General features: G+C 42.9%; 1 protein-coding gene across 5 annotated transcripts in view; it reads right to left on the bottom strand.

Moving 5' to 3' along the window:
• ABCC6 (ATP binding cassette subfamily C member 6) overlaps positions 1 to 17,712 on the bottom strand; it is a 66,377-nt gene that overhangs the window by 4,400 nt on the left and 44,265 nt on the right. For 3 of the 5 annotated variants that reach the window (XM_089476791.1, XM_089476792.1, XM_089476795.1), the window contains 11 exons: positions 16,645 to 16,732; positions 14,000 to 14,084; positions 12,789 to 12,996; positions 11,940 to 12,250; positions 9,087 to 9,286; positions 8,568 to 8,694; positions 7,562 to 7,663; positions 7,030 to 7,176; positions 5,680 to 5,838; positions 3,137 to 3,303; positions 611 to 805 (listed from right to left, as the gene is read on the bottom strand). In XM_089476791.1, the coding sequence (XP_089332917.1) occupies positions 611 to 805; positions 3,137 to 3,303; positions 5,680 to 5,838; positions 7,030 to 7,176; positions 7,562 to 7,663; positions 8,568 to 8,694; positions 9,087 to 9,286; positions 11,940 to 12,250; positions 12,789 to 12,996; positions 14,000 to 14,084; positions 16,645 to 16,732 (1,789 nt within the window). Of the gene's footprint in view, positions 1 to 610; positions 806 to 3,136; positions 3,304 to 5,679; positions 5,839 to 7,029; positions 7,177 to 7,561; positions 7,664 to 8,567; positions 8,695 to 9,086; positions 9,287 to 11,939; positions 12,251 to 12,788; positions 12,997 to 13,999; positions 14,085 to 16,644; positions 16,733 to 17,712 lie in introns of those variants that run through there. The other 2 variants (XM_089476794.1, XM_089476793.1) reach the window with 2 other exon arrangements.

Below are 17,712 nucleotides of genomic sequence, written 5' to 3'. Positions count from 1 at the left end.
CATTCTCCTTATCATGTCAATGTGAATGGCCCAATCTGCAGAAGCCCCAGATCTGAGCTGCAGAAACCTCGTCTGATAAACGCCTGAGTGCCCAAACTGCAGTTGGGTTTACTGGCCAGTGGGGATAAAGGGGAGAGATGACTCAGGTGAGCAAGAAGCAGCCCACCTCACCTGCAGCTGCAGCCAAAGCAAAGAGAAATATGGTTGCTCTTCTAGACTTGGGCTGCCTTTTCCCCTTGCCCTTAAAACACAATTGACAAGCATGTTGAAAATATGTAAATGAAGAGGTATAGCATCTGTCTGGTAAAAAGGCCTTCCTCAGCACTCAGACAGCTGCTTAAAGCCTTCCTGAACAAAAAGATCTTTGCCTACCAATGGAAGGACAATTTGAGGAGGACACAGTGTAGTCTCCCTTTGAAGCAGAATTCCACAACCTGAGAGCAGCCATTGTGAACACCTCGTACTGGGTTACAACTCTCATCATCCTCTGCCATGGCTCCCATGGTGAATTGGGATGATGGGAACTGTGGTCCAAAACATCTGGACAGCATCAGGTTGGAGGAGACTGACATAATGCACCAGCAGTAATTATAAGCTAAGAAAGTCTTACCTGTCACAGTCCATAAGAGTGCTGATGCGGTGGGCTATTGTAAGAACTGTGCAGTTCCTAAACTGAGTCCTTATGGTAGATTGAATCTGGAGATCTGTTTCAAGATCCAAAGCTGCCGTGGCCTCATCCAGAAAGATAATTTTGCGTTTCTGAAGCAGTGCTCGTGTCAGGCAGATGAGCTGCCGCTGGCCAACACTGGAGGATGGATTAGAGGACAGTAAGAGGTGGATCTTTGTCTCCTAGGAAAACAACTTGACCGAATATTTCTCTGCCTTTCTTTATTTTATACATTTCTATACTGCCACTTTGGGCTGTTGACAACAGTCCATAAAACACAACATATATCAACATCACAGCTAACAGAAGTAAAAGGCAGGACTCAAAAAAAAAATCACAGTAGAATTAAAAATGAAAAAAAAACCACCTAGGAAAAATAATGCTTAGAAGCTTTGCATTAACATAGATTTTGGGATGCAGTGCTACCAATATGTGGATGACGCTCAGCTCTGCTACTCCTTTCTACCTCAATCCAAGGAGGCTGTCCTGGTCCTAAACCAGTGACTGTCATCACTCATGGACTGGATGAGGACAAACAAATTGGAACTTAATTTAGAAAAGACAGAGGTGCTCCTGGCCAGTTGGAAGGCAGATCAGGGAATAGGAATTCAGCCTGTGTTAGATGGGGTTACACTCCCCCTGAAGATGCAGGTTCACAGTTTTGGAGTACTCCTGGACTCAGCTTTGAACCTGGAGGCTCAGGCCTCTACAGTGACCAGGAGTGCTTTTGAACATTTAAAGTGTGTACGCCAACTGACCCTGTTCCTTGAGATGTTGGATATGGCTATGGTGATACATGCCTTGGTTACATCCTGTTTGGACTACTGTAACATAGTCTACATGGGTTGCCTTTGAAGAGTGTTCAGAAACTCCAGCTGGTCCAACAAGCTACAGCCAGACTGTTAACAGGGGCAGGTTATAGGGACCACACCATGCCCCCATTGAAACAGCTCCACTGGCTGTTTATGAACTATAAAGCCTTCTATGGCTCAGGGCCAGGCTAAAATGCAGATCATATCTCCCTGTATGAGCCGGTGCAGGCTCTGAGATCCTCAGGCCCTGCTCTCTTTCTCACCACCATCACAAGCATGGTTGGTGGGGACACAAGAGAGGGCCTTCTTGGTTGCTGCTCCTAGACTGTGGAACTCCCTTCCCAGGGAGGCCAGAATGATCCTTTCCTTGCTGGCCTTCTACCGGCAGGCGAAGGCCTTCCTGTTCAGATAGGCATTCAAAACAGAAATTTGTTAAAGAACAGGTTGGGGTGTTATATTGTTCTAAAGATAAACATTTTTATCTTCTTTAAACTTATTTTATTGTTATAATATTGTAGTAATGCAATGCTGTTTTAATGTACTATTTTGTATGCTTTTAACTGTACTGGTTTTTTTAAATTGTAACCCTTCCTGAGTCCCAGTTTTGGGAAAGGGAGGGATGTAAATAAATATAACAACAACAACAACAACAATGATAATTTGCTCTTCCATGTATTTTGGAGTTCCCTTTCCCCAAAAGCCCCAGACAGCATGGCAGAGAGTAAGGGAAACAGGAGCTGCAGATGAAAATATCAGGTTGACCTTATCATTGACATAGATGATGACATGACCTCAAATGAGGGTGAGATTCAGGCCACTTTCCCTAAATAACAAGGACATTAATTTCTCCCAGTCTCTCATGTCTGGAGGACGTTAATCTTATCATTATCCTGAGACACTGAGCACGAGTCTCTGTCAGTTGCTCAGTCTCCTAGGCTTAGCCTTTGATCCTTCCCAGAAGACCTGGCAATTAGTTACACTGACTGGAACTTCTAGGAGCTGAAGACCAAAATAGCTAAAAGAACAAAAGTTGGGAACCATGGTCCTAGACAACACAGAACAACCTTTGCTTGCCATTATAAGGTCTCGGATGGTTTCAGCTCAACCAACAGTCAGGAACAGTTAGGAACATTAGGAATTTTATAGTATATAATAATAAGTTATGTTTTGTTTTTGTACCACACCACCTCCCTTAAACAGAATGACCCTTGCACGATCAAAATCTAGCAAGACAAGATAGTTGTCAGGAGAGCATCTCAGCAGTGAGAGTTCAGAAATCAGGGTACCACAAACCAAAATGCCTTCTTCTAATTTCAAATGATGGAAACACCCAAAGGAGGGCCTTGGATAAAGACCTTGCATTTATGGACAGGCTGTTGCCAGGGGAAACTTTCCCAGAAGTATGTACTGTGTTTTATTGCTTTTTAAATTGACATACTGGATTATATGATTGTTTGGCGGAAAATCTGTTTAATGCAATACTGTATCTTTAGATGATGGTCAACAACAGCAACAATAATAATGCTATAAAGGTAGATTCATTCTGGGAAGGGTGGGGAGACCAATGAGAAACTGACACATAAATGAGCCTCTTGATCAGCCTATAATCTCAAATATGAAGAAGAGCATTTCTTTTCCTACTCTCTGTTTTGGATACCTCAGATTTCCACCTCTTTCAGAACACTCATAGGACAACTGATCAGGGAGATCCAGAATAAAGCCCTTCAGCAGCATCAGTTCCAAAGCGGTCCAGATGTCTTCATCAGAGTGTTCATTCAAGGGATCAACATTCATTCTCAGAGACCCGGAAAACAAAACAGGATCCTAAGCAAAGTGGGGAAAATGTAAGAGACAAGCCCAAATGGGCTGTTTTATATGAGACTCAAGTAAAGACATGGATAGGAAGCTCACTAATTCTGTCCCCTTCCATTGTCACTTTGCTTATATGAAAAGTAATAAGAATAAAGTGGAAGAGGCAATTTATGCATAATGACTCTCTATGGGGTGAAGCAGACGGCTGTTAAAGAGAGTCTTCTGGCCGTTCCGGCTGCGATCGGACCAGGACCATGGGGACCGTATGGCCTATTCCCAAAGTGGGCCGCCACCTGCAGTCCCAAACCATTCCAGTCAGGAGTCGTTTCAAATAGACTCCTTTTGCATCTGGTTCTTTGAGCCAGCATGGCTTCTGGCTGTTTTGGGAGCATCCATCATTGAAACGCCATGCACCCAAAGCAGCCAGAAGTCACTTTATTTGGCCCATGCATTTTGGGTCTATGTGATTCTAGGCCCTGGTTTCCAAGGTTGTGGCTTATGTGGAGAGCTTCCACAGGTTCTCTTCTTTCGTTCAAGCAAAAGGATAATGGCAGGGGCAGGTCCCATGCATTCCTCTCCTTGAATATTTACTTAACCCTTATATTAAAAACACCCGATTAGGGCTTCTGTAGGCTCCTTCTCACTGAGGTCAGCCTGAGTCTGGGCTGTGTCATGTATGATAAGACAAAGCTGCTGGTGTTAAAGAAGATTTTTTGATGACTAATGCATACAGCAATTGTTTCTTAGCAAAAAAGCCCAGCATTTTTCCTATTTTTGAAGGGCCCTAATTCATGAGAAATATGGTCTTAACACCACACCTGAAAGCAGGGTCTTATACAGGGTTTGCAAATAGCTAGTCAAAGGAAACTCTCATACTTGGAAGCAGCTATACAAAGATCCTGACCCTACCAATAGCAACTCTCACAGCTATGCAGTGAGTAAGAAGAAAAGCCCATTCTTTCCTGAAGTACTTAGATGTGGAAGAATTAATTGCAGCTTCTTTGGCTAATAACTATATCTTCCAAGCACAGTAACCAATTTTAGTCTGTGCTGTAATGTTCTATGAATTTTGCAAATATCTGTAGCAATCCTCTCTGTTGACAACTGTCACATCCACTGTATTCCACTTCATGCACACAGGCTAAATGAACACTAACCATTTCCCATTTGGGACCCGCCTTCTCAAAAATTTCTCTGAGGACAGAATTGTTTTTTGAAAGAAGGAAAGAACGAACGAAAGAAAGGGTGGTAAGGCCTCCTTGCAGTCTGAAGCAGTACTCTCTCTCTCACTCACACACACACACACAGTTGGGTGACCTCAAATTAGAACTAAGCTTTTGGGGAAACTCACAGATGGCATCTTAGAAACCAGTTCTAATAATTATCAGACCAGAGTTGGGAAAAGTTACTTTTTTAGACAACAGCTCTGAAAATCTACCAGTCAGCATGACTAGTGGTCATGCTGGCAGAGCAATTTCTAAGAGTTTTAGTATCAGCAGCAGTAGTAGTGATGGTTGGGGAGATTTATCCTTTTTTCTCTCTCTCTCTCCTTGTGACATGTCCTATCTGAAAGATGGTCTCTGCTGTATACTGGTAGCAGGGGACATTCCTTCAGGAAAGCTTGCAGCTACTGCTCCCCTAGTGCTAAACAAGGCAGAAAGAGCAAGTATTGTAGAAGTTGGGGGAAGCAGAAAGGCAGTTCAGACAGGCAGGGGGTGCGGTATGGCAGCAAGTTTTCCATGCCACTCAGATCAACTTCAAAGATTTCCTGATTCGGGGAAGAAAAACCTTGAGGTGAAATCTCAAGCCCATTCAAGGAGAGACTTGGAGAGATTGTCCATCTCTCGAAATCTGCATTATTCCCTCTGTTTCTGATGTTAAGGCTGTTCGTACTGTTGCCTCTACAGCCAAAGCAACAACACTCAAGAAGACCTATCATAGGCTTGGGTAAACATTCCAAAAAACAAACTTTCAAAAACAATTGCAAACATTCCAAAAAACAAAACAGAAACTTTTAGAAATAATCTGAAAGCAGCGAGGAAGAGACCTCACAACAGCCAAATGAAAACTGAGTGTGTTGTAGGGCACAGTGGCCACAAATGTTGACAAATAAATAAATAAATAATGGGGAGTGGGTACCAGGTAGCAGAGGGATTGGAATGGAGTATCATGGATGTAAAGTCAAAGGCTTTCATGGCCGGCATCCATAGTTTTTTGTGGGTTTTTCAGGCTATGTGGCCATGTTCTAGCAGAGTTTCTTCCTGATGTATCATGGATGCAGGCATGTCTGACTGGCTGGCATTGTGAAATGGCACTGCTCTGCCCTGCGGAATTTTTAGTACATCCTATTCACCTATTGATCATTGCCTTTAGAAGCTGATCTCCTACCTGAGGGATAATTGTAACCTTGCTTCTCAGTTCATGCAGACCAATTTGGGCAATGTTGATTCCATCAATCAAGATCTCTCCTTCAGCAGCTTCCACTAGTCTCAGAAGGCCCATTGCAAGAGAAGATTTCCCAGCACCTGTCCTTCCAGCTATGCCAACCTAGGGGGAAAGGGGGCTTCTTCAGTACTGCTGGTGGGATAGCAACAGACCAGTTTAAGGAGCAGGGTTGTGCTTGATAGCAGATGCTCTGTCATCCGATAGAGAAGCTCCAGAAGAATGCCAAGGTGTCTGCTGCTGCTGCCTACCCCCCACATCAGCTGCCTAGTATTGCCAACACTGCTGTAAAATTACAGCTCCTTCTGTTACCATGAGACAACCATAAGGCTTTTTTATATCACAGCACCAAAAATCCATAAAATCATTAATCTATGAAAACTATAATTAATTGTTTTTCTTATTTTTAAGGTTCTGCATGACTCTTTTGTTATAACAGACTGAAACTCAGGCTATGAGCCTTGAAAAAATTCTCCTTTTCTTCAGATAAAAAAGACCCCAAGAAATGTGGGACACCTCTGTTATTTGTAGGCTAGGCTTTACTGGAGATCTCAGAGTTCAGCAATAGTTAGAGCACTCCAGTTCTGAGCACTGAGATCTCCAGTGTAAAAGTACTGAAGATGAAAAAGACAACTCTACTCTGTCATGTTGTGGATATTACTGCAATAAAAGTGTATTCCAGAAAAAAAAATGCAGCTTCTTTTTATATTGTGTGTGCCTGACATACACAAGGCCCTTTCAGACTTGAAAATTTGCTGCCACAAGGTGTGTGGATGACCCTAAGCTTAGAGGGCTTCAAAAGGGAAACAGACAAATTCACAGAGCATATCTATGGCTCCTAATCCAGAGCAGTGTTTCTGAACATTGTGAGTAGGAGAGTGTTGCCTTTGTGTCCAGCTTATAGGCTTCGTATAGCCACTGTGATTGAGGAATAGAATTGCTGGTTTAGATAGGATTTTGGTTTGACTCAGCAGGGCTCAAGGACAGTCCCAGCATGAGGTAGACTGAGGCATCAGATTCTGGTGGTATGAAGGGGATAGCGGAATTGGCTTCTTGGCAATTCCTTTCTGGTTCCATGAATTCAGTCCTGCACCTTCTCAACTAACTGCTGGTTTCAGATCCATTGGAGAATACAGTTTCACCAACTGTCAGTCCACATGGTTTTTGTACAGAAACGGGAGGGAGAACCATCTTGTTCTTCAGCTTGTGCAGTGAAATTATCTTCGACTAGCTAAGCTGAAGTAGACTTAACAACAAGAACAGCTTCAGCTCTTATTTTCTTATTTTATGCATTACCTTTTTTGGTCCATTGATCTGTATGCTGACATTCTTCAGTGCAAACTCTAAGTCTGACCTATAGCGTAAGCTATATCCTCGAAATTCAATATTTCCTTCTGTAGGCCAGTTCTCATATTGAAGCTTATTGTCTGAAGTCCAAGGAGCCTAGAAAGACACAACAGCACCTCAAATTCAAAATGGCAGATTCCAGCTCAACTTAAAAGAAGCAAGTGGAAAAGAGCCAATGCATTACTGTGATGATTACAGAATTTAAACCTGTTAGCTTCAGCACTTTAGCTCATGGATCAGTTGAAGAATTTCTTCTGGCCCTACTACGATATCACACAGTGCTAGATATATATTTTTTCTTAATTTTGAATGAAAAGAAAGTGGGGCCAGAACGCATTCACATGAATTTGCTAGTTCAGCAAATTTACATGAATTCGAATTGCATTTCGAACTGACTTCCCACTGAACTCTCAATCAAAGTAAATTCAAATGTGAAAGAAATTGATACAGGTAGATCATTCTTCCCTTATCCAGCACTTACTTCTTTGAGTGTCTGTGAATAATCTTTCACTCTCTCTACAGACACAATGTTGTTGTCCATCTCTGCCAAAGCACGCACCATCCAGTTCAAAATGCCTGTTATCTAGCCGAAAGAAAAGAGAAGCACAGGAACTAATCTGTCAGCTGACAAGGCCAGGTGTTTCTAAACCCACAAGAATACATTTCAAAAAGGACCAGGCAGTGCATGATTGGAAAGACATCTAGCAAAGAGCTGTCAGAACAGGGGATACTGGGCTAGATGACCTAATAGATTAACACAGTTTAAGGCAGCTTTAGATCTTCATGACAGAAATCACAATACAATATAAAGTATGGAAATATGGAAAAGGGCAATGGAATAAATGGTATGTCATGATCTAGAAATTGATTCTATCAGTGTGGAAACTGCAGTGGGTCTGAGGGACACAGAATAGCTATAAATGAAAAAAAAAGAAAACCCCAAAACAACCCCTACCCCCCAAAACAGCCCCTTTACCTGACCCAGTAGATGCCAGGGACTACAATTTTTCAGTATGCGAAGTGGGTACTCCACCCACTGAATTAGAATCCGTGGGTCCCCCCCCCCCCTGTTTTGTCCAGGACAAACCCAGCACAAAGCAAGCTCACCAGGGAGTCCTGGTGGTGCAGTGATTAAATGCTAGTAACTGCAGTTATTCACAGCCATAAGGTTGTGAGTTCGATCCTAGGGACTCCAAGGTCCCTGCAACCTTGCAGCCTTCAGTAGATCACTAAAATGAGTACCCAGCTTGTTGGAAGCAATTGGCTTACACAATGTAAACTGCTTATGGAGTGCTTAAGTGTATTGATAAGTGGTATAGAAAGGTATTTGCTTGCTGTTGCTATTCTGCAGGTTTGGTCCCACACAGTTGAGGCTGCTGTGGGAGTTGGTGGGGAAAGAGTTTTAATTTCACTAGTCCTGAATACTGACTAGTACACCATTGGATCTGGGCCTTAGTAAGAATGTTGCTACTATTTGGGGGGATTACCTGCAGAGCACAGGAAATGGAAAACCCCACAAGCCCTGGACTGAGGCTTTGCTTGCTTATCACAGCAAGCAAAGTTGCAAACAGGACGATGCTATTCCCTAAGAATTCTATGTTTGTGGCAAGCCATCTGGAATAACAAAATAGAAAGTAAGACCTTACTTGCGAATCTTATTCTCATTTAATTACATTTTTTAAAAAACACATTTCCTTTATTTTATGTAAGCAAGCATTTACACTCCACCCTTTAAGGATAAAATCAGATCCAAAGCAACTCACAAATAAAATATATCAAGCGCCCTGTTGTATCAGAATAAAGGATGGCTTAATTCACTATTCTCTCTCCCCCCACAGACAACTTCATTTTATTTTACTAGCTACCCTTCTGCCCCACCTTAACTACAATGGGCTTAAGGAGCTTACATGGCTCTCCTCTTCCCCATTCTATCCTAACAACTATTCTGTGAAGCAGGGCAGGTGAGGAATAGAGGCACCCTATTCACTGAAGTTGTCATATTATACCTGTCAGCCACCACAGCAGGGAAAGATGCTCGTTGGTTTTCATTCACATTGAAATCATTTTGCAAAATAAAACGCTGCTGGGCTTTGTATGCACGGATGATGCTGAGCCCTTGAAAAGTCTCAGAAATGTTAGAATAAATGGGTGAACGGCTTGCAGTTTCCAGGCGTTTCAGTTGGCATGAAGTGGCAATGAAGAAGCTCTTTGGGGAGGAGGGGGGATTGAGAGACCACCAAAAAAAAAGGAGAGACAGTTTAAATTGAGAATCCATTCTTATCTCAGGGATTTAAGAAGGTGGCACTAATGGGTACATGTGACAGAATGAGATCTTTAACGACTGGTGCATCCACACTGCAGAAAAAATCCAGTTTGTCACTTTAACTACTTTAACCGTAGCACCACTTTAACCATAGCTCAGTGCTATGAAATGCTGGGAATTACAGTCGGCCCTCCACATTCTCAGAGGTTAGAGGAACAAGACCCCTGCAAATGTGCAAAAACCATAAATAATTCCCCCTGCAGCAGCTATTTCTGGGGATCGGAGCACTCCCTTCCTCTGACTCCTCCTGCCCTGCAAAGGCTTTGAATGTTGGAACAGTAACAAGCTCTACACTTGAGCCATTATAGGGCTAATAACCATTACAGAGTTAATGGAGAGCTACTTTGAGAACACAGATGACCTATAGCTGTATATGCATAGCTCTAATCAACTTTTGAGCCTTAAGGCTAGCTTTGTAGTGAACCTTCCTCTCTCCCTCTTTTGCTCACTCTATTCTTAGCCTTCTTTTCTGTTGCATTATACTTGTGCTATTTGATTGTATTATATAATTGGTATTATTATTTGCTATTTGTTATTATGTTTGCCATTACTTCTATGGTTTATTTTGTATCTTTTGTATATATGGGTTTTGTATGATTCTGTTGCATATAGAATCATAGAATCGTAGAGTTGGAAGAAACCACTAGGGCCATCCAGTCCAACCCCCTGCCATGCAGGAAATCCAAATCAAAGCATCCCTGACAGATGGCCATCCAGCCTCTGTTTAAAGACCTCCAAGGAAGGAGACTCCACTACACTCCGAGGGAGTGCATTCCACTGTCGAACAGCCCTTACTGTCAGGAAGTTCCTCCTAATGTTCAGGTGGAATCTCTTTTCCTGTAGCTTGCATCCATTGTTCCGGGTCCTGTTCTCTGGAGCAGCAGAAAACAAGCTTGCTCCCTCTTCAACATGACATCCTTTCAAATATTTAAACAGGGCCATCACATCACCTCTTAACCTTCTTTTCTCCAGGCTAAACATCCCCAGCTCCCTAAGTCGTTCCTCATAGGGCATGGTTTCCAGACCCTTCACCATTTTTGTCGCCCTCCTTTGGACACGCTCCAGTTTCTCAATGTCCTTTCTGAATTGTGGCGCCCAGAACTGGACACAATATTCTAGGTGGGGCCTGACCAAAGCAGAATACAGTGGCACTATTACTTCTCTTGATCTAGACACTATACTTTTATTGATGCAGCCTAAAATTGCATTGGCCTTTTTAGCTGCCACATCACACTGTTCACTCATGTTCAACTTGTGGTCTACTTGGACTCCTAGATCCCTTTCACACGTAGTTTCATTCAGCCAGGTGTCACCCATCCTATATCTGTGCATTTTATTTTTCCGCCCTAAGTGCAATACCTTACATTTCTCCGTGTTGAAGAAATATCGTTTACCATTTTAAACATTTATAGATAAAGCCTTTTTATATTACCTTGTCTCAATTAGTCTCTTTTCAAATCCATTGTTCCAACTTTGAAGACACTTCTCCCAAGCCTTTCCACCTTGTGTGGGGAGGTTCAGGGCAGAGGAGCACTTTGGCCCCTCCCACCCTGGAAAGAGAAGATGCTTCTCTCAAGCCTTTCCAGGGTGGGAGGGGTTTGGGGTTTAACATTCGCGAATAACCAAAACTGCAAATGTCAAGCCCCTGGATGTGGAGGGCCAACTATATAGTTTTGTGGGCTATTTAGCCTTCTCTGCAAGAGAGCTCTGATCCCAAAACAAACTACAGTTCCCAGGTTTATGTAACACTGAGCCATGGCGGTCAAAATGGTGTCAAACTGAATAATTTCTACAGTGTGGATGCCACCGAAGTGATGCGGGATCTGAAGGGCCACCTGCCACTGTAAGACCTTGCCAACTGTCATGTTACAGAAATGGGAACTCTCACATTCAGCAAGAAAATGGTGATGTCAGTTCCTGGTCTTGATCTTATCCACTGACTCCCCTGGATTCTTCCACTGAACAGGGAAAGCCAGAGACTCCCATCTTCACTCTCCTAAAAAAATCAATGACTACACAAGAGTGCCACTTATCCTTCAACAATTTGAGAAAGCACCTGAGGAGAAGGACTGTTTTGGTCTGACTATCAATCCTTTCTAGTTGCTCATCTTTTTGGTACTCTGGCTGCAGGACTGCTTTCCATGTTCCTGAAGTCAAATCTTGGGCTGGTATCCTTGGTGCACCACTTGTCACTAATATTCTTCCCCATGCCTTTGCTTCCTCACTTGAGTTGCTGAAAGCAGCTGGAATCTCAGCCGATGAAATCTCTGCTGAAGAGATCCTCAACCTTAAGCATTAGAGATCCTTCTTTGGCTTGCCAGAAAAACCAATGGTGTGTACAAAGGACAGGGCCTTCTAGTGGTAGCACCCATCTTTGAAATGCCCTCTCTCCAAAAACATGCATATCCCCTTCTTTTGATCTTTAGGAAGATTTTAAAGATTTGCTTATTTCAGTTTGCCTTTGTTTAATAGGGTTTAATTCTAATTTTTTTAAAATAGTAGGATACTGAAGTGGTAGAATGGGCTGTATTCCTACCTGGAACACAACATACAAGATTGTCAGAGGAACTATCGCCACCACAGCTATTGGTGTAGCCACAATGATCACAATGTATATCTCCAACAGATTAAAAAGGAAACCAAGCAGAGACTTCAGTTTCTCTGGGATGATGGAATCAATGGCATCCATTTCTTTGGAGAAGCGGTTGAGGAGGTTACCACTGGGTGTCTGTTCAAAGAATGCCATTGGAGACCAGACAACGTCCCATAGCAGCTGCTGGAAGAATTTGTGGGATGCCACTGTCCCAGCCAAGAACACTGTGGCTATTGACCCAAACTTTCCAAGGGCTGTAACACAAAATGAGGCATTACTTTTTGGCCCAGAATAATGGTCTTCCTTTTATCATGAACTCTAAGATGGCTAGAAGAGATTATAAATATTAAAAATTATGAAAAGAAAAAAAACACATAAACAGCCTTTTACCCACAAGACGTTCCAGGATCATGTAAATAATAGTATAAAAAAACCAATATAATAACTGTAGCATGACAAAATAAAAATATACAGTCTAGTCAACCAGCAAACAAAACAAACTGCATTTCCAAAAAGGTTCAAAAAACCATAAGAAAGGAGCCAACCTGATAAATAAACTAATGACAAAGTGTGGAGCAATCTTTATTTCACATGCTTGAGAGCTTTATACTGGTATCCTCATGTGGTGTCCCACTTCCTCCCCATATAAGACATACCAAGTAGTATCTGGCTAGCAGTACAGACAGTTGCCTGCTGGGAGAAAAATGTTCTCCACAAGAAAACCAGCCTAGAAAAGGACAGAGGGAAAAGGAGAAAGAGACAATTTGAGGTGAGTGAAGTGGTGGTACAAACCTTGAGCAAATCCCAAGAAAAAGAAGACACTGACACGGAGCTCAGTATGTTGCTGGGTTCCATTGACAATAGGGTCATTAGCCCACAGGCTGAGCCAGTAGCCACGGCAAAATGAGGCAACTTGCTGGAAAGTGAACAAAAGGATGATGTAGGCCCAGATGAGAGACCCAGTCACTCCCAAGTAGCTCAGATATATGGAAGTCTTAGCCTAGTCCAAAAAAAAAAAGACCAAGAGGAAAAGATGGATTAGATGGGCAAAGATAGGGGAACAAGCTGTGTCAGCCTATTTGGTCCTTTAGCCCTGTGCTGTCTGCTTTGATTTACAAAATGTACTCAAGCATCTCTGGCAAAGAGTGATTTCCCCGTTACTTGATAAAAAATGGAAAATACTAGGAACTGAACCTGAGACATTCTGCATGCTAAGGATGTGCTACTGGGCCATTTGGAAAAATTACTTTTTTGGACTACAACTCCCAAAGGCTATGCTGGCTGAAGGACTCTGAATTCTAGTTCAAAGAATAACTCTGCACTGATGTATGACCCTCTATCTTTTTCATCCCTCCCAGCATAGTCTTGGCCAAATAACATACAGTGGAAGTTACTTTATATCACATCATGTTCTTTCCCATTTAACCAATATTATTTACACTGTGGGTGGAAAAACTCTGGACTTCCCAATGTTCCGGCCTACAGCTCCCGTCTGCATTATCTAGCATAGCTGGGATAGTCTGTTGTTGCTATATGCTTTCAAGTTGTTTCCTGTTTATGGATACCATAAGGTGACTTTACCACAAGGTTTTCTTGGCAAGATTTGTTCAGGCAGGGTTGCCTTTGCCTTCCTCTGAGGCTGAGAGAATGTGATTTGCCCAAAGAAGCCCAATTAGCTTGTTTCAATCCACCTGTTCTTTTCTCCAGATGTCACTGGAGTTCAAATCACATGACCCTTCACAATTGGTCAGCTGGGATCAATGAGAGCTGATGTCCAAAATATTTGAAACGCCAAAGGCGTCTCACGTATGATCTATATTTCCCTTCAGGTGCTTTTTAGATAAGATTCCAGCTCCTGTACTCTCCGGCCAATTATTACACTAGCTACTGCTTAAGGAATTTGCAATCTAAAATGTCATGAACACATTGTTATAGATTTGTGATGGGAAAGAGAGAGAATGTCTCATAACTTCTTATCATTTTATTCAGAGCCTTAAAGTTACCCTTCCAGTTATTTGTCCTTTGCCTTCTTCCACCAGTTCTGCTGTTCCCACATCTGAGGGTCTGTAACCATCTCTCTTAGTAGATCTTTATAGAATAAAAAGAAAGATTGGTTTTATGGATTATACATTACAGCATTACAAAAAACATCAATTATATTCTATACTCAGGTTCTGCTGCCTTATATGCCATATATGATTCTGTGGAGGATTCACTGCACATGGGGGAACATAATATTCATATGGTATGGTGAAGCATTACAGGGATGTTAGTGGGGCAATACAGAATACATCAGTGGAACATGGCATGATTAACTAGTGTTCCACCAGTAAAGATATCCAGGAGAGTCGAAGGCAGGATAACGAAAGCATACTTGGCTTGGAGAGGGTTACAACCCACAAAATCTCCCAATCAGTGTGACTGATCAACTCCTTTTCCAAGCTATGTTCAGGGACTCATCACAACACAAGGATAAGTTCTCTGTTGGCAAAGCCTAGGCAATCCAAATGGCATAGCTACTGAACAAAACATTCAAACTGGACTGACCTGAGACAATTTTCTCCTTGAAGCAGAAGAAAATAGCAGTTACCTCCCTTCTCCACACAGAAGTCAAATGGAACGACTGTTGAAGCTTACTTCAACATTGGTAAATGGTAAGCACCCTGCTCTGCACACACACACACACCATGCCTGACTGTACCACACAGTTGGCTCTCCATATTCACAGATTCTGTATATATGGATTCAGCCATGCATGGCTTGAAAATATGTATTTTTAAAAATTACAAAAAGCAAAGCTTGATTTTTCCATTATATATAAATGGGGACCATTATACTATCCCATTGTATATAGTGGGACTTGAGCATCCACAGATTTTGATATCCATGGAGCTCCTGTACAGTTATGGGTACCACAATTCAAGAGAGATATTGATATGCTGGAGGAGGGAGATCAAAATGGTGAAAGGTCCAGAAATCATGACCTATGAGGAGTGATTTAGGGAGCTGTTATGTTTAGCCTGGAAAAAAGAAGATTAAAGGGTGACATAATGGCCATTTTTAAATATTTGAAGAGATGTCATATGGGCAAGCTTGTTTTCTGCAGCTCCAGAGAATAGGACTCGGAGCAATGGATTCACACTACAGAAAAATAGATTCCACCTCAACTTTAAGAACTTCCTGACAGTAAGAGCTGTTTGACAGTGGAATATGCTGTCTGGGAGAGTGGTGGAGTCTCCTTCTTTGGAAGTTTTTAAGCAAAGACTGGATAGTCATCTGTTGGGAGTGCTTTGATTGTGTATTCTTGCATGGCAGGAAATTAGACTAGATAATCCTGTGGTCTCTTCCAACTCTATGATTCTATGATACCAAGGGACCACTCTACTTGTTTATAGGCTGTGTGGCACATGCATTTCTGTTTTTAATTAAGATAAATACTTGGCAAGCAGAGAGAGAATGACTTCTGCCCTCCCTCCATGCATTTACAACCTGAATTAGGTGGGTCACTCTGCCTAATGCTATGGCTCCTCTGGAACCAATAAATACAGCCCAAGTACACAGTGAAGAAAAATAATTTATATTTTTTCATGCTACCAAAGTAAAAATGTCATTAAACAATCAGGAATGCCTCTAAAGTGGAGTTTTAAAGAGTTTTGGGGTGAAATCTTACTTTGCTGAATAAACTGAGCTAGTAGTACTTGACTATAAGTTGACCTCATGTACAAGTTGAGGGCAGATTCTGGGGTCAAAATTATGGATTTTGATATGACCCGTGGATAAGTCGAGGGTAAAACTTATGGGCATGTAATGAAACATGTAAAGGTCGAAGCAAAAGAAAACAATGCCAAAGAAGTTACAAAATTACAACAGGCATAACTATTTCTACTAATACTAAAGGTTGAATGGATGAGAGAGTAAAAGAGTCATGCCCAGCATGGAGGAGGACTCAGAGGATGAGCCACAGCCTCTGGGACCTGAGCCTGCAGCTGTGGAGCCTGTGTCTAGCTCTAGCTCTGCTCCAGCAGAGTCTGTGGCTTCTCAGGAGGTTCAGCAGCCAAGTCTGCATGTGGCAGAGTCTTTGGACATGGAGGAGGATCAAAGAAGTGTGCCTACCTTTAGTCAGCGTATAGCTGAAAGGAAGTGCCTTTGAAGGACACAGAGGCTGTATCAGAAACATGCTGGCAATCAGATGCATATAAGCAGCTGTAGAATGTTGGTCTAGTTGCCAGTGATTATCTGACTTTCATGGGGAAAGTACTCTGTTTCTGGCTCCATTGCTCTTTGGACTGAAACCTTGCTTCTTGGACTGCTGACCCGTCTTGACTCTCTAGAACCCTTGACCTTGGACTGCCTTATCAACCTGGCTATCTGATACTCTGGACCTCGGACATCTGGACAAATCATCTTGGTAATACCTCTTGTGCTTCTGGACTTGCTTTGCACTGTTTGTTTGGGAACTGAGTTGGTCTTATCAGCTGTTTGCCTGCTTTCCTGGACAGGTCAATGTTTCCTGGGCAGATTAAACTCTTGCTTTTTAACAGGAGATGGAAATACACAAGTACAGTACTTACATTGACCCGTGGATAAATCGACTCAGGTTTTTGGGTCAATTTTTTAACATAAATACATGAGTATATACAGTACTTACTCTTCATGTATTCTTGAGTAAGCTATATTTCTTTTGGGGAAATTCTCAGCACTTCTTGAAGCAGTGGAATCAGCTGTTTTCAATCTCTCTGAGGAAAGATTTGAAATTTGAAGAAGAATGAAGAAGCAAGAAATTTGAAGCTATTGTCCTATTTATTTATTTAAACATTTATAACCTTCTCTTTATCCAAGGTCTCAGAGCAGTGTAAAATAAACCAGTAAAATAACATTAACATTATTGCAGCAATTAACACCTTCAACTGCCTCTAAACCGTCCTCCCTGCCTGCAGTGGAATCTTCCTCAGGACGAGAGAGCCAGTCACACCTTCAACTGCCTCTAGACCGTCCTCCCTGCCTGCAGTGGAATCTTCCTCAGGACGAGAGAGCCAGTCACACCTTCAACTGCCTCTAGACCGTCCTCCCTGCCTGCAGTGGAATCTTCCTCAGGACGAGAGAGCCAGTCACACCTTCAACTGCCTCTAGACCGTCCTCCCTGCCTGCAGTGGAACCTTCCACAGGACGAGAGAGCCAGTCACACCTTCAACTGCCTCTAGACCGTCCTCCCTGCCTGCAGTGGAACCTTCCACAGGACGAGAGAGCCAGTCACACCTTCAACTGCCTCTAGACCGTCCTCCCTGCCTGCAGTGGAACCTTCCTCAGGACGAGAGAGCCAGTCACACCTTCAACTGCCTCTAGACCGTCCTCCCTGCCTGCAGTGGAACCTTCCTCAGGACGAGAGAGCCAGTCACACCTTCAACTGCCTCTAGACCGTCCTCCCTGCCTGCAGTGGAACCTTCCACAGGACGAGAGAGCCAGTCACACCTTCAACTGCCTCTAGACCGTCCTCCCTGACTGCAGTGGAACCTTCCTCAGGACGAGAGAGCCAGTCACACCTTCAACTGCCTCTAGACCGTCCTCCCTGCCTGCAGTGGAACCTTCCACAGGACGAGACAGCCAGTCACACCTTCAACTGCCTCTAGACCGTCCTCCCTGCCTGCAGTGGAACCTTCCTCAGGACGAGACAGCCAGTCACACCTTCAACTGCCTCTAGACCGTCCTCCCTGCCTGC

The sequence above is a fragment of the Sceloporus occidentalis genome, unplaced genomic scaffold (genome assembly GCF_023333645.1).
Source record: "Sceloporus occidentalis isolate IW3139 unplaced genomic scaffold, rSceOcc1.0.p SCAF_10, whole genome shotgun sequence".
Classification (NCBI taxonomy): domain Eukaryota; kingdom Metazoa; phylum Chordata; class Lepidosauria; order Squamata; family Phrynosomatidae; genus Sceloporus; species Sceloporus occidentalis.
This window is presented reverse-complemented; position numbering and strand designations above follow the sequence as displayed.